Source organism: Orbicella faveolata, unplaced genomic scaffold (assembly GCF_042242905.1).
Source record: "Orbicella faveolata isolate gen_17 unplaced genomic scaffold, um_ofav_v1 contig_24, whole genome shotgun sequence".
NCBI classification, from domain to species: Eukaryota; Metazoa; Cnidaria; class Anthozoa; order Scleractinia; family Merulinidae; genus Orbicella; species Orbicella faveolata.
This window is the reverse complement of record NW_028301552.1, coordinates 6,688,078-6,702,301: the sequence shown is the minus strand read 5'-3', so window position 1 is coordinate 6,702,301 and position 14,224 is coordinate 6,688,078. Positions and strand designations below refer to the sequence as shown.

The window sequence follows — 14,224 nt, the reverse complement described above, 5'->3', positions numbered from 1 at the left end:
GGCCCCTTCTTGTAAACATTTCTGTTAATAAGATCTCTGATAGCGTTTGTGACACCTAAGCAATGTTTGGCATCCCAGGTGCCAACTGATTCTCTCAATTCTTCCTAAATTCAATTAGGAGAACCACAAAAATAGTACCACAAGATAACATCACTTACACTTTCTTTTAAAAAAGTTTGTCTGTCCTACAGCTTAAAACCAAAATGACCTCCTTAATAGACCCAAACTTTTAAGAATTTCTGTTCTAGCAGGTTACCCTTCACACGAGCTTTAAGTAGTAAGTTTGTTTCAAGTTAACTGCAGAAACCTCTTGCAGGAAAACATCCACCTTTTCTAGATTGGCCATGAGATGTAATTTAGAGATGAATTTTATACATCTTGTTATAGGCATTCTCAACTATATATGTAACTTTCAATTTTGATTCAGATAGAAAGGTGATATTTTCTATTACAAGGGTTACTACCAAATTACATAAACTGCTTGCTGCATTATAGAATATATTTTTTGTCCCACAGCACACAAGCATAAAATTCCATAAATAATGAATTTCTGCACTCAGAAACAGTGAGCTAAATTTCCTCCAGTTTGTTTGAAATATGTTTTACTCATCCAGAGGTTTTTGGCATATTTGCATCTCTGAACATGCCAAGTAGCTTTCCGTTAATGATATATTTTATCTAAAAATCTTGTAGCATGAAAACTCTTGTTTGTGCAAATAAATTGAATGGCTGAATAACATATTGGTAAATACTAAATTTTTAATCAGTAAAATAATAGAAAAAAATGGATACAATTTAAAGAATATCTTGTATTTTGTGTTGGTAGCGGCATGTAACTTCAAGAAATGCACTTCTTCAGTTTGAGAAGAGTGCAGAGTTGTAATTTTTTGTCTTAAAATTGCGTTGTTGCTATTCAAAGTGAAGATTGCATAAAACACAGAATGGAATAAGTGAATCGGGGGAGATTTTAACTTTTGCAAAAAATTCTGTCTTTGTGATCTTAATAGTAAATTTTTGTCCCAAGGTAAAGTAAGGATAAAATGTGAAACACATGTACAGTGGTGGCAAAAAGTATCATATTGTTCAATAAAAGTCATATATGGTTCTATTTGTTTATTTAAAAAACATTTATAATAATAAAATACATGACCGTATGACTTGGTATATGGTTTTGTGAGTGGTTCAGCTATATATTTTATTTGAAAATAGTCATTCAATCTATTGATATTAAATTTCCCTTTTTTTAATATAATTTCTTTCCAAATGTGCATAATCTTCTGGCTGCTTCGTGGAATTTTCATTAACGAAGCTGAAAAAATAATTTTTAAACATTGCCCAATATATTTTACAGCTGTCTCTTAGAAATTTGAAAAATTTAAAATTAGTTTTAGACATATGACTCATCCTTTGACAAAATATGATTTTTAGTTTTAGTAGTAATAATGGAGAAAAGTAAAGGATATTGTCTTTTTTTATTCTCATATTCAAAGTTAAGACATTAAGTTTTCTTTTTGTTTTAATAAAAAAGCTGTAATTCTTCTGTCTAATGGGGCTTTTAAGTTTCAATTTCTGAATGGCAAGTGGAAGGAAATAGCTTTTATTGTGCATGATGTATTGTCATTAACTGACCCAAATAGTAATTTGTCATGCAATTGTTTTACTTAGATAGCAGTGCTTTCCTTTATTTCAGACAACTTACTACTTAAGTCTGGAAGCTTGGGATGCAGACAACTCAAGTAAGAACCATTACGTGCTAAAAATGTGGAAGTGTGGTTTGCTATTTCTTGCATGACCAAGCCTACGTTTTTTATTGTGTTGCCATAATGAAAAGCTGCATTAATATATTGTTACTATAAATCTAGTTGTCATGCAAACATCTTCTCAAGAATGTTCTCCTTGGACTTACCCTCACTTAGTATGATGTGATTTCCCACTTTTAATTGTCTGATATCTTTTGCTTGGAAATTTCCCACATCATTCTGCAGAAATAGATATTAAATGTTTGACATTAAAAGTGCTTTTATTTTGATTTGAATGCATAAAAAGGAATGATAAAGCCAGACTTGTGAGCCTCTCTATCTATTTTTTTGGATTAACATCCAAACCAGACAGCAGATTTCAGCTGCAAAATTTGTATGAATATGATTAAATGTGAACCAAATACAATATGTCTTGCATTAGCTGTTGTAAAAAATAAATGAGATATCTCTTTGAGAATGTTGTTGAGAGAAAATTTATAGTAAAGTAGTTTGTTTTGTTACTAATTTTATTCTTAAATAAACTTGCCATGTTGTGTCTAATAGGCAACAGTGAACTGATTGACAGAGCAACTCAGCGTGGTACAATTCTTCCTAACAAGACCTGGGAGACTCATACATACAATGGCCCTGCAGCTACCATTAGATACAAGCTCAGGGTGGTCTGTGACGAAAACTACTATGGAAAGAGTTGCACAAAATTTTGCCACCCCCGAAACGACACGTTTGGTCATTACACCTGTGATGAGAACGGGAACAAAGTGTGTATGGCTGGCTGGAGAGGAAAACGTTGCGAGATAGGTTCGTGGAGTTTTGATATCACCCGTGCCATAGCCTGAGACTGCCATAGACTGAGTTGATGTCCATGATTAAATTCTCTTCCAAAGTATTTAGCAGCATGTTACTTTTCCCTTTCAACAAGAAAACCAGCAAGAACAGAAAAAAAAAAAAACTGACAGAGGCAAGTGCTCTGGTTTGCCCCATACTGGCTACAGTCCTGATCACTAAGAGCACGTAACTTGAAAAAAGTTGATATAATGTACAAAGTCTACAATAAGTAAGCTTATTATGCTGGTACTTGAGTGGCTGTTGCTGAACCCAGAATTTCATTTCTTTCAGCCATCTGTAAAACAGGTTGTGATCCAGTTCATGGAACTTGTAGTGTTCCTGGAGAATGCTCGTAAGTCCTTCTGTTGAGTACTTTACATATTCTACTAATAGTGAAAAAGGTTAAGTCTGCATACGAGCCAAGTGGCCCATCAGGCTGGAGCTTATCCCGGGTTTCTGTAGCATGAAACAGCTAGGAATATTTCTACTCTCCCTCGTATGGGATGCTAGTCCATCGCAAGGTTACCCCCAGCATTAAATTTGGCGGTACCATTTCTACACCTGGGTGGAGAGAGGCACCATGAGAGTAAATTGTCTTGCCCAAGAACACAACACAATGTCCCCATCCAGGGCTCGAACCTGGACTGCTTGCTCCGGAGTTGAGCACACTAACCATCAGGCCACTGCGCCTCCCATTTTACCAATAGTAGTCCATAGTTTTACACCATCAGGTAGATTTTTTAATCATCTTGCCACTGTTTCAGGTGTAGAGCTCAGTCTGGCTGGGGTGGAGAACTTTGTGACCAGTGCCAGTTGTATCCTGGCTGTGTCCATGGAACTTGTAGCCAACCATGGCAGTGCAACTGTCAGCCTCAATGGGGAGGAATACTTTGTGATGAAGGTAACAAGAGCTTTGGACTCTTAATTATCTTTTGTCGAAGCATTTAGGTTTGCCTTCACCATCAGATTTGTCATTACTCTGTCACTCATATATCAAATGGCAGAGTTATTTTATGTTTTCCTTTGCAGGAAGGTATTAAAATAATCTGAAGCTAAAATACAATTGAAAATTTTTGATACAGATCTCAACAAATGCAGAGAGAAACCCTGTCAAAATGGAGGTATATGTTACAACACTGTAGGAGGTTCATACAGATGTGAATGCCAAGAAGGATTTACTGGAGTTGACTGTGAAACAGGTTAGTCTCCTGAAGGGATTGTCAAGGGACCCCTGTTTTTTAAACCCAATTAATTTTCAGCCTTCCAGTTCCTATGGGTTACTTGTGTTGAAACTAAGAAACACTTGTCTTTTTGTTATAGCAATAAACTTCTGTGCTTCGTCACCATGTAAGAACAATGGAACATGCCACAATGATGCCAATGACTTCCGCTGCACTTGTCCTGCTGGATGGGCTGGGAAAACTTGTGAAATAAGTAAGTGAACATAACAACAAATCTGGCAAATCTGTGTGTCTCACACGTGCATGCAGAATTACTCAATGGACACCTTTTTTGCTAACTTTATCAATTAGGTAGAGACTGCCAGACTCAATCCTGCCAGAATGGAGGGACCTGTAGCGACAGTGGTCAGGGGTATAAGTGTCAATGCCCTCCGGGATGGACAGGACACATGTGCGAACAGGGTAAGCCTATTGTGTTGTGAAGTTGACAAAGCTCCACTCTGACTGAAACAAACGGACAGCATGTCATTATTATTTTTTTTTTCATGATTTCAGTTGTATCCTTACAGTTGTTGAGCATGTTGTTATTATTTTTTGCTCAATTCCAGTGGTATTCTTATACATGTAGTTCTTGTTTGTGTTCTTGTTCAACAGATGTTGATGAGTGTGCATCAAATCCTTGTTCTAATGCTCTCAAATGTATTGACCTGATAAATGACTACGCCTGTGAGTGTCAAGCTGGATGGAAAGGAAGCCACTGTAATGAGAGTGAGTATCTTCATTCCATTCTGTCGTGGGATGCTGAGTGTCTTATGCACTGTAGTCATGACATCACATTACATTAGGGCTGATCCGCACTAGCAGACAATTGTCCGTGTCAAAATCTCTCAAATTCATACTATTACAGTTCTTTCTCAGGGTTTTTTTTCCTTTCTGGTAATGCCTTGCACAATTAGTCGGGTTTCATGTTACTTATATGTTTATTTTGATTTTTGCAGGTATCAATGATTGTGCCGGTCAATGTCACAATGGTGGAACTTGTGTCGACTTGCTGAATGATTACAAATGCAACTGCCCTGGTGGATTTACAGGCAAGAATTGTGAGACCAACATTGATGACTGCCAAAGCAACCCCTGCTTAAATGAAGGAGTGTGTAATGACGGTGTTCAAAACTATACCTGTGTTTGTAAAACTGGATTTACTGGAAATGACTGTGGAGTCGACATCAATGAATGCCAACCTTCACCTTGTGTCCATGGAACATGCTCAGATTCAATTAATGACTACAAATGCACATGTAATGCTGGATATACTGGTAGAAATTGTTCGGTGGTATCAACAGCAAATGTTTGTGACCCATACCCTTGTCAGCATGGAGCTACTTGTGTTAAGAATTCTGATGATTCAAGTACTTGTCACTGTTCACCTGGATACACTGGGGCATTCTGTGAAACTGATGTCAATGAGTGCTTAACTGCACCGTGTAATAATGGTGGAACATGTGTGGATGCTGCCAACGGATTCAAATGTGTTTGCCCGGCGGGTTTTTCAGGATCAACTTGCCAGATTAGCTTGAGCTCTTGTCTGAGCTCCCCTTGTCACAGTTCTGCAACTTGTGTTGATAAATTGGATGGTTATGAATGTGTATGCGCTGCAGGATTCACTGGCGTTAATTGTGATTACGATGTGAATGATTGTGGTAGCTTGAATCCTTGTCGGAATGGAGGAACATGTTTGGACAGACTTAATGGCTATCAGTGTCAATGCAGGTAAGATCTGTTGTAACAATCTGCGAATAGCGTGCTATTGAGGGAAATAATCTTTTATTGTCGCTGCCAACATTGCCTGAGGAAAATAATTAATTTCATAGGCAAAATTAGTCATTATGCAAATGAAAAAACATTTTTTAACTAGACTACAGTGTTAGAATTATATACATGCAAATACTGACAGCAAAAGTAGCTTTATATCTTTGCCCTAAAAATTTGTCTTTTCTTCACAGGCCAGAGTTTACTGGAGCTGAATGTGAGGTCCCTCTTAATACATGCACCAATAGTTCATGTTCGAACAATGGTACGTGTATCCAAGGTTCTGGAGTGTTCACTTGTAGCTGCCTTCCTGGCTTTTCTGGACAGAGATGTGAAACAAAGATCGACGCTTGTGACTCCAACCCCTGTCACAATGGTGCAACTTGCCACAGTCATTCTGGTGGCTATGCCTGTTCTTGTGCGGTTGGGTTTACTGGCAGTAACTGCGCTGTGAGAATTGATTATTGTGTCAACCTCACTTGTGCAAATGGTGGTACTTGTAACAACGGTTTGGTTGGAGCATCCTGTAACTGCATACCAGGATTCACTGGGCAACGCTGTGAGGTCAATATTGACGAATGTCTGTCAGGTCCATGCCATAATGGAGGTCGGTGCATGGACAAGAACAATAGTTTTCATTGTGTGTGTCCTTCAGGAACAAGAGGGAGGTTTTGCGAACAGGGTATGCAATAAGATACATTCATGCCTTCATTATTCACCTACTTATTTGCATCATTAACTGCCCTTTCTTGATCCAAGTGTCGTATCAAGATGTTTGGACAGCGATGTCAGGCAACTGACGTCCATTTATTTCTTTTCAATATCCCAGTCTATAGCTTTGATTTATTTCGGTGTACCATAGGTGTTTCTGGCATCATGAAAATTTTATGTCATGTGTCTTTTATTGATTCTTAATAATGCTCCCTTGGTTCTGCTTCAGCCTCCTCCCTCTACCAAAACCACCACTTCCTTATTCCAATTTCTTCAGTTACACAGGGCTCATGATGGGGTAACTTTACAGCGCTCGAGCTGACTGTGCTAACCATTTTCATTTCCTTTTTTTCAGTGATCGATCCTTGCTTGGAACCCTCCTTAGTTAATGGATCCTCAGTGCTGGGGGATTCTGGAGTGTGTGGTGAACATGGTACCTGTGAGTCACTGTCAGCTGGAAATTATCAGTGCAGATGTGACAAAGATTACACAGGGAACCGCTGCCACAAAAGTAAGTGTATTTTGTGTTAACTGAAGGATAGAAAGTTGTTCACCTCGGTTTATTTCAAGGTTATGATATGAAGATCTCTCTTGATTAGTTTTTTTTTTTCACTGTTTTCAGAAATTGATAATTGTGAAAACATCACATGTGAGAACGGTGGAAGCTGCCTTGATGGCATTGAATCGTTTACGTGTGTCTGTGCTGATGGGTGGGAGGGCAATTTCTGTGAGCAAGGTATGTTGGCTTTTGTTAATTTTGTGTTCATTGTGAAGGCAAGCTAGAGAAGTCTTACTGTTAATAAATCCCTTGAATAACCTTACAGGTCAGCCAGTAGTATGCATGGAAAACAAAGTTCCCCATTGTCTCGTGCACAACTTATTGGTATTGTTCCCATTTTGGTTGTAGTGGGCAAGTTAGCCTACTTCTAAAATTAAGATTTACTGAATTCTGGCAGTGTCTGTTGCTTTATTATCAGCCTGCTAAGAGGCTTTCCTTCAAAGCATTTGGTGTGGAATGTTCTCTTTAAGCTCATGTTGGCTTTTCTCTTTGCGACAGATATTAATGAATGTAGTTCCGATCCTTGTCGAAATGGCGGGAACTGTACGGACTTGATCAATGGGTTTATTTGCAAGTGCACTCAGCCATGGAAAGGAAAACTGTGCCAGTCAAGTAAGTATCGGTAGATATTCTTGTAACATTCTGTGTGTGCCTAGCCAACGGCGTAGAGAATTTACTTTTTCTGTTGTAAGTAAAACGGCACCTTAATTTAGTTTGAGTTTAATTAATGACTTCGTTTCAACAGCTACGTCTCATTGTAATGGAAGCCCTTGTCAAAATGGAGGCAAATGCACCGACACAGGAGACAACTTTCGCTGTGATTGTCAGAATGGATTTACAGGAGTGATCTGTCAAATAGGTAAGACGCGATTCATTTTGATTTATCGACTGTTTATTTTTTAGCTGGCGTTCTTGTTTTCGTATTATTTGATTGCCATGTTTTTCAAAACTGGTGGTCTTGTTTTCTATGCCTTCTCAAACACTAGAGCCACCCGTGGAAAAACGAATTCATTACGAGCTAATCAATCGTTTTGCACAGAAGCACTAGAACCCGCTTCGTTTTTCTCTTTGTGTTGCTAATGAACACCTGTTGTCCCTTTTCATTAGTTTGTGGCTTCATTGTTTTCATATCGTAAATCAAACGCGGTAACATGTGCTCTTCAATTACTCTTCACACATTGTGTGCGCTTTTGTAGAATTCACTGTGGCGTCGACTATGAATTCTATTTTTCTTTTATTTTTGAAATTTTTTTTTCAAAGCGTGCGTCTTTAATGCTAATGAACGACGCATTACTCAAAACGTGCTCGGCATTTGGATTTTCAAAACGGAAAGAAAGCCAAATGACTGTAATTGAATTGACAATAGCTAGTGGTACGTTGTTGTCGAGCTATCATGTCACGATCTTGATGATGATGTCTCCACACTTTCATTAAGTTGTTGATGTGTTCATTGTTTGTGCCTGAAATTTCCTGTCATTGACGCAAGTGGAAGCGTGTCTCCAGCCATTTCCTGTCCAATCTCATAACTGCGTTTTAGCCTCAACTTTTGTAATTAAAATCACGGGTTAGATGTTTATCTTAGAAGCACACTTGACCAAAGTATTTCCTTTAAATTAGGAAAAATCTATCTTCACAGATTCAATTTGCACTCAAGATAATAAGGTGGTAATGGCTTGGAAATATCTGTGCACTTTATTTTGCGCAAAAGTTTTTGCTGGCGTCAAGACGCGGAAAGCTTTTCGACAGAATGGGCGGCAGATTTTTCACGTTGTTTATTGTCGTGGTTGGGCAAATGATGAGGTTTAAGATAGAAGCTTAGTCGGTATTTTCAAACATAGACTGAAGTAGGCAGAAACCGCAATTAAAATTGCTTGCTCTTCCACGCATGCCTAATGTTGTGTGTGCTATTGCTTCGTTATTTAGCACCCAAGCCGTGCTCGTCCAACCCATGCCAGAATGGCGGAACGTGTTTGAATTCAGCGGATGGCCACAGTTTCTCATGTGTTTGCTCCGATGTCTGGGAAGGAAATCTTTGCGAGAAAAGTGAGTATTTGGAACAAAAAGGGAAAAAGTGGGCAGTTTTGCGAGAAAATATCATTTTATAAGATCAGGGAAAAAGTGGAAAATGCAGTTGACTTCTGTCAGGAAATATCTGAATGAATGGAAGACTTTATTTCAGTGTCGATGGTATTTAGCTTAAAAAAGAAACTTATTGGGGACACTATATATATATATATATATATATATATATATATATATATATATATATATATATATATATATATATATATATATATATATATTTAAAAAAACAATCACAGAATTATATTTTAAGGTTGCTTCAGCTTTTACTACCAAATACTAAATATTTGCTTTGCGTTTCAGATGTTGACGATTGTGCTTCAAACCCCTGTCACAATGGCGCTACATGTATTGACGGAAAAGGCTGGCATTTGTGCAACTGTGCGCCTGGATTCACCGGACCAGTTTGTAAAATCAACATCAATGAGTGTAACTCGTCACCGTGCAGCGATGGTGCAACATGCAGAGATAAAATCAACGGCTTTGAATGCATCTGTCCCCCGGGAAAATTCGGAGCACGTTGCCAGGGTAAGATTGGCTGTAACGTGTGGCCATAGTTACTAGAGGGAAATGGTTACGAAACCTGGCAAAGTTCTTAGTTTGCTGTATGTTTTTCCTGGCCATTTTGGGGTTGCTCTGCACAAAACCTGGCAAATACAAAAGGTGGTTATATGTGTTCATACAACTAACCGATAGAACCATTGCGATTATGTAATTGATGCACAGTCTGTGAGCATAAAGCAAAAGATGTGCAGGGTCAAGCACTTCCGAACATAAATCTTAGCCTGTTTGTTTGCTTCGTTGATGTTTACCAGGCTTCTTAACTATTTCCCTCTATTAACTATGGTGTGACGTATCTGTTAAAAGCGGAATCCGCTTTCTCTATTTACACTTAGCTTCGATAATCTTGATCTCTTCTTGTGATCCCTTGCATGTGGAAATCTCGCAACAGTGTCGACGATCCCAGCTTTAAAAAGTTCATCATGTAGTTTGGCACAAACCGAATAGCAAAAGTTGAATCTAAAACAATGACTGTCTTTCTTCCAGATGACGAGCACGACTGGAGGCACTGCCGTCTACCTGGTGGAATCATCCTTCAGCGGCACAATACCGACGTGCAAGAAGACTGCAACACGTGCTCGTGCGTCAATGGCACACGCACGTGCACTAAGGTCGTCTGCGGTGCGCACAATTGCTGGAATCACACTCAAGCTGGCGGCTGTCCCACTGGCGAGGTCTGCGTACCGAAAAAAGCGGTCGACTGCCTTAGTCCCCCTTGTGGTCGATGGGCCGAGTGTGAAGGCGGGGCGACAAACTCTAAGCAAAGTGATTCTGGAATTGGCGACGAAGTGTGTCTTCCTAACAGTACGGACTTAAATGGCGACTGTGCAAAGATCCACATTGTGTTTAGGCGGGGTAAACTTCCCAAGGTTAGTAGAATGCATCTGGGTAAATTTACTGTGAAAGCTTACCTGTGTTACCCGGTAGCCATCATCATCATCATTATTAGATACGTCTTCCCTTCAACGATGTCAGACTTTATTTTAAAATAATTTTCACCTTTCCTGTCAACAGGGAACTCTCGTGGAAGAACTCTGCCACCAGTTACGATATTTGCCGACGTTGAAGAAATGGGCAAGGAAGGGGAACATTCGATTACTTTGCGAGGGCCGCGATAAGGATGGCACAACCTCCACTGTCATTGTATCAGTGGTAAGTTAGCAAGGTGTTTCAGTTCTTAACCCTGTTATCCCTAGTAATCAACCGCTGGACGTAACGCTGTCACCCCTAGCTCAGATGCTGGGGTTCTTCCTGAGTAGAGCGTTACTCAAGTTTTACAGGGTGCCTCAATATCAGTTTGCCTTCTCCCGTTTTTTATTTGTGTAAAAGACATTGTGAACATGAGCTAAGTTAGCAAGAACGTAGACGTATTTTTGCGAGTTATTTTTCTTCGAGTCACCCCTTTGCGTTTTGACTCGGTTATATCCCTTGTGGTTAATATTTTTCTTGCTATCTGGACGAACTCAAGACAAAGTGGAGGGTCTGTGAACAGAATACCAAGAACACAATACTTAATCTCTGATTCCAAAGCTTAACGCAGTCTTAAATCAATATCATTTCTTTTTTTCTTTCTCTAGGCCAGTACTCCGCGCACGGAGATAGCTGGAAAAGCAGCTGAAGATATCGCTAGATTCATCCGAGCTGTACCTTCTGATAAAGGCCGTGAAATAAACATCACTCTTTATAATGTACTCATAGCTGTGGATGAGGTTACAGTCGAGAGATCTGTCACACTGTCTTATCACGAGGAAGAAGGTGAGCATGTCACGATATTTTGAGTTATTTTGGCCACGTACAAAATTAGCTTTCAATTGAAGGAAACCTAGAAGTAATAGTCTACTAAGATAGAAAAACACAAAAGGGTTAATAATAAACCATAAAGGAACAGGGATGGTTAAGGATGGAGAAGATTAACACGGATTACAAACGACAAATCTGAAAAATTAAGTTTAAACTTTCCGATACTCGCTAACCGTGATGTAGCTCCTTGGACAAAAATCTGACCGCGCTGAGCCTGAACTTGCTTGTGGCGAAAGAAAAAGTGCGTTATTCATTCCTTGTTTTTGGTTGGCTTTAGATGGGTAACGACTGGACGGAAAATAAATGAAGTTTAATATGATCGCAAGCTTTAAAATCTACATCAGCTAACACAAAACTGTATCGAAGTTAACGCTTGTGGCGATAAACGTAGTAGGAACATTGTACAGTGTACTAAACTAACGGTCTATTAACGGATTGGTTTTATTTTTGTTTCATTCAACAGCCGCCCCGGATTATCTCATCCCTTTAATTGCGTCACTTGTTGTGTTGGCTGCCATTCTTCTTCTCATACTTTGCATCAGAGGAAAGTGGCGAGAAAGACGTCGAGCGAACAGAGAAACACGATTAGCTGCAAGAACTACGTTGAAGAAGAAGAAAAATGCAACACAGGAAAAGCCATTGACAAACGCTAGAACTTACTATAACCAGACTTCCACCGACTCCACAACGTCTTCCTCGACGTCAACGTCGACACATTCGACGGAGCTAAGAAACTTTGAGTACAATCGAGCGAGTTTGCTCGACTCAACACCTTCCATGTGTTCTACACCTCAAGTACTGTCCCCGCCCCTCTCGCCTAAGGAGGAAGGCGCTAAAGATGAGTGGAGGAGATTTCGAGTGCAGCGGAACAGTACGCAAATAGAAATAATTGTATAAATAATTATTCGTGATTAATTATTATATCCTTCTAGAATTCATTTAGGAAAGGAAATGAAAAAATACACTATTGTTAATTTATTGTATCCACGAAAAAAAGTGTAGCTTTTGAAAGCAATTTTCTATAACTCCAAAAAGTTAAAATATGGCGGCTGAAAGAATTTATTTATAAAAGACAAATGTTGTTAAAAGGCATCAGGATTCCTGATGGAGGTTTTGTTGACAGGCCAACGTGTAAATAATACAAAAAAGTATTTAAATGGTTTTTAAAGCTGTAAATATGTATACAATTTAATTTAATATTTAAATGGCCTTGTAGTTCAGCTTGAACTGTGGTGAGTCAAACACATTCTCGTGTAAAAACTTATTCATTACAACGATTGATGTTGGTTCTAGTTAGCTGTTAATTCTTAAGAGTAAGTTTTGGAATAAGCATTTTGTAGCCAAATAGTTTTTTAAAAATAAGTTTAAAATAGACCCTAGAGTGTTGTTCTCTTAAAACTGTAACCCTATGGGGTCTGTTGACAGATGAAATTGCCAAATTATTTTATATAGAACGAGGCTGCAGGCCGCACCGACTGAAATTTTCTAAAAGTAAAAGTAAATTTGTTAAAAGTTTGAGATAGCCCTAGAATATTTTTGTAAATTTTCTCTGTTGTGGACTCCTGCGGTCCATATACTTAAACTGCCCAGTTTTTAAGCTTACATTTGGATTTTTATTTATCGCATGATTTATACAAATGCTTAATTAATGGTCTGAGCCTCGAACATCTCGCATCAGTCATGTGCACAGAAGTCACGGAAGCGTTGCGTGATCTGTCTCTTTGGGTAGTCACGTGAGCGTTGCGTGATCCAAATAAAAACTACAGGACTCGCATCTATACTTTATATACACGTCACGAGTGTTAAAAAGCCTATTTCACGAAGTTAAACAGTGATGATGCGACATGTGTTATTAAGTATTGTTAAACGTTTACAACAGCTCCATGTTTGGGAAACTTCTTAAAGTCGTGAGGGTAAAGCTCCGTTGCTCGTGGACATACGAAGATCTCCGAAGGCAACCGAAAGAATCCGAATATTTATTAACGCACGAGCGCAAGAAAAACTGTTTATTTTCACTTGCAACGGGATTTACACTTGCAAATTTAATATGGATGTAGCCATTACAAACTTGTTTCATTATGAAAGCTGTAATCGTTTGGTTCTGCGTTGGAAATGTATCGATATAGTATAGAAAATATATCTATTTGCCTGTCAACACTGGCTGCAAAATCTCCAAAGCTTGCTATGCAAAAATTAAAAGTTGTTTAAATTATTGTACAAGAAGAACTACTCAGTATTCTGTCAGGTTCTGAAATAATCATTGTGAAGTGCCGCCATTAATTGACATTCTCTCGTCGTAACGAGAGGTTAATTTGTCAGACCTGCCTGAGTTAGTCTGTCATTTAAGTTCCTGTTCATTGCAGAAATAAACACACTTAACGACCATCGCCGTGCCTGCTTATTTCGTGTTTCAAAATGTATTCAGTCGATTGCACTCCTCTGTGGTCTAGGTTTGGGCGGCGAAATTGGCAGGGTTCTTCAGCACTGAAATCTAAGAGATACTGCTAAATTGGAAGCTAATCCACTTAAGTCTATCCCTGACACATTTGCCACGTTTCCACCTTATTAGGGAACGAAACTACCATTCGCGATACTGCGTCCAACACGCTATAAATGGCATCTGCATCTGAAGATTCTAATCCCGTTACGAACCAAATAATTGAATAGGCATTTTCCAAGTTGCCTTTTGCCTCTGTTGCAAAACCAGTCTTGGTGCGAAACCAGCATAAGAAAATCTGTTCCGCCTACAGGTTCATTTTCATGCAAATCAAACTCATTTTCATATGAAATGTTTTACGCGAAGACTCGTTTTGAAGCAGAGGCACGTGGTAACTCGAAGATGGCCTATTTTAAAACTCAAAAATGAAACAAAGACTCACCAGCGAAAATCCATATTACAGTGGGATCCCGGCACCCCGCCTTACGGCCACCGCATT

General features: G+C 38.9%; 1 protein-coding gene across 6 annotated transcripts in view; it reads left to right on the top strand.

Moving 5' to 3' along the window:
• The window catches only part of LOC110060930 (uncharacterized), a 44,243-nt gene extending 30,568 nt beyond the window's left edge, over positions 1 to 13,675 (top strand). For all 6 annotated transcript variants that reach the window (XM_089290878.1, XM_020767733.2, XM_020767734.2 and 3 more), the window contains 20 exons: positions 1,691 to 1,736; positions 2,304 to 2,558; positions 2,877 to 2,937; positions 3,350 to 3,486; positions 3,668 to 3,784; positions 3,906 to 4,019; positions 4,118 to 4,228; positions 4,421 to 4,534; positions 4,765 to 5,536; positions 5,770 to 6,257; positions 6,642 to 6,797; positions 6,909 to 7,022; positions 7,344 to 7,457; positions 7,591 to 7,704; positions 8,769 to 8,888; positions 9,231 to 9,455; positions 9,975 to 10,357; positions 10,503 to 10,640; positions 11,066 to 11,243; positions 11,752 to 13,675. In XM_089290878.1, the coding sequence (XP_089147004.1) occupies positions 1,691 to 1,736; positions 2,304 to 2,558; positions 2,877 to 2,937; positions 3,350 to 3,486; positions 3,668 to 3,784; positions 3,906 to 4,019; positions 4,118 to 4,228; positions 4,421 to 4,534; positions 4,765 to 5,536; positions 5,770 to 6,257; positions 6,642 to 6,797; positions 6,909 to 7,022; positions 7,344 to 7,457; positions 7,591 to 7,704; positions 8,769 to 8,888; positions 9,231 to 9,455; positions 9,975 to 10,357; positions 10,503 to 10,640; positions 11,066 to 11,243; positions 11,752 to 12,185 (4,191 nt within the window). In that variant the 3' untranslated portion in view covers positions 12,186 to 13,675. The remainder of the gene's footprint in view (positions 1 to 1,690; positions 1,737 to 2,303; positions 2,559 to 2,876; positions 2,938 to 3,349; positions 3,487 to 3,667; positions 3,785 to 3,905; positions 4,020 to 4,117; positions 4,229 to 4,420; positions 4,535 to 4,764; positions 5,537 to 5,769; positions 6,258 to 6,641; positions 6,798 to 6,908; positions 7,023 to 7,343; positions 7,458 to 7,590; positions 7,705 to 8,768; positions 8,889 to 9,230; positions 9,456 to 9,974; positions 10,358 to 10,502; positions 10,641 to 11,065; positions 11,244 to 11,751) is intronic.
• Positions 13,676 to 14,224: the final 549 nt, after the last annotated feature.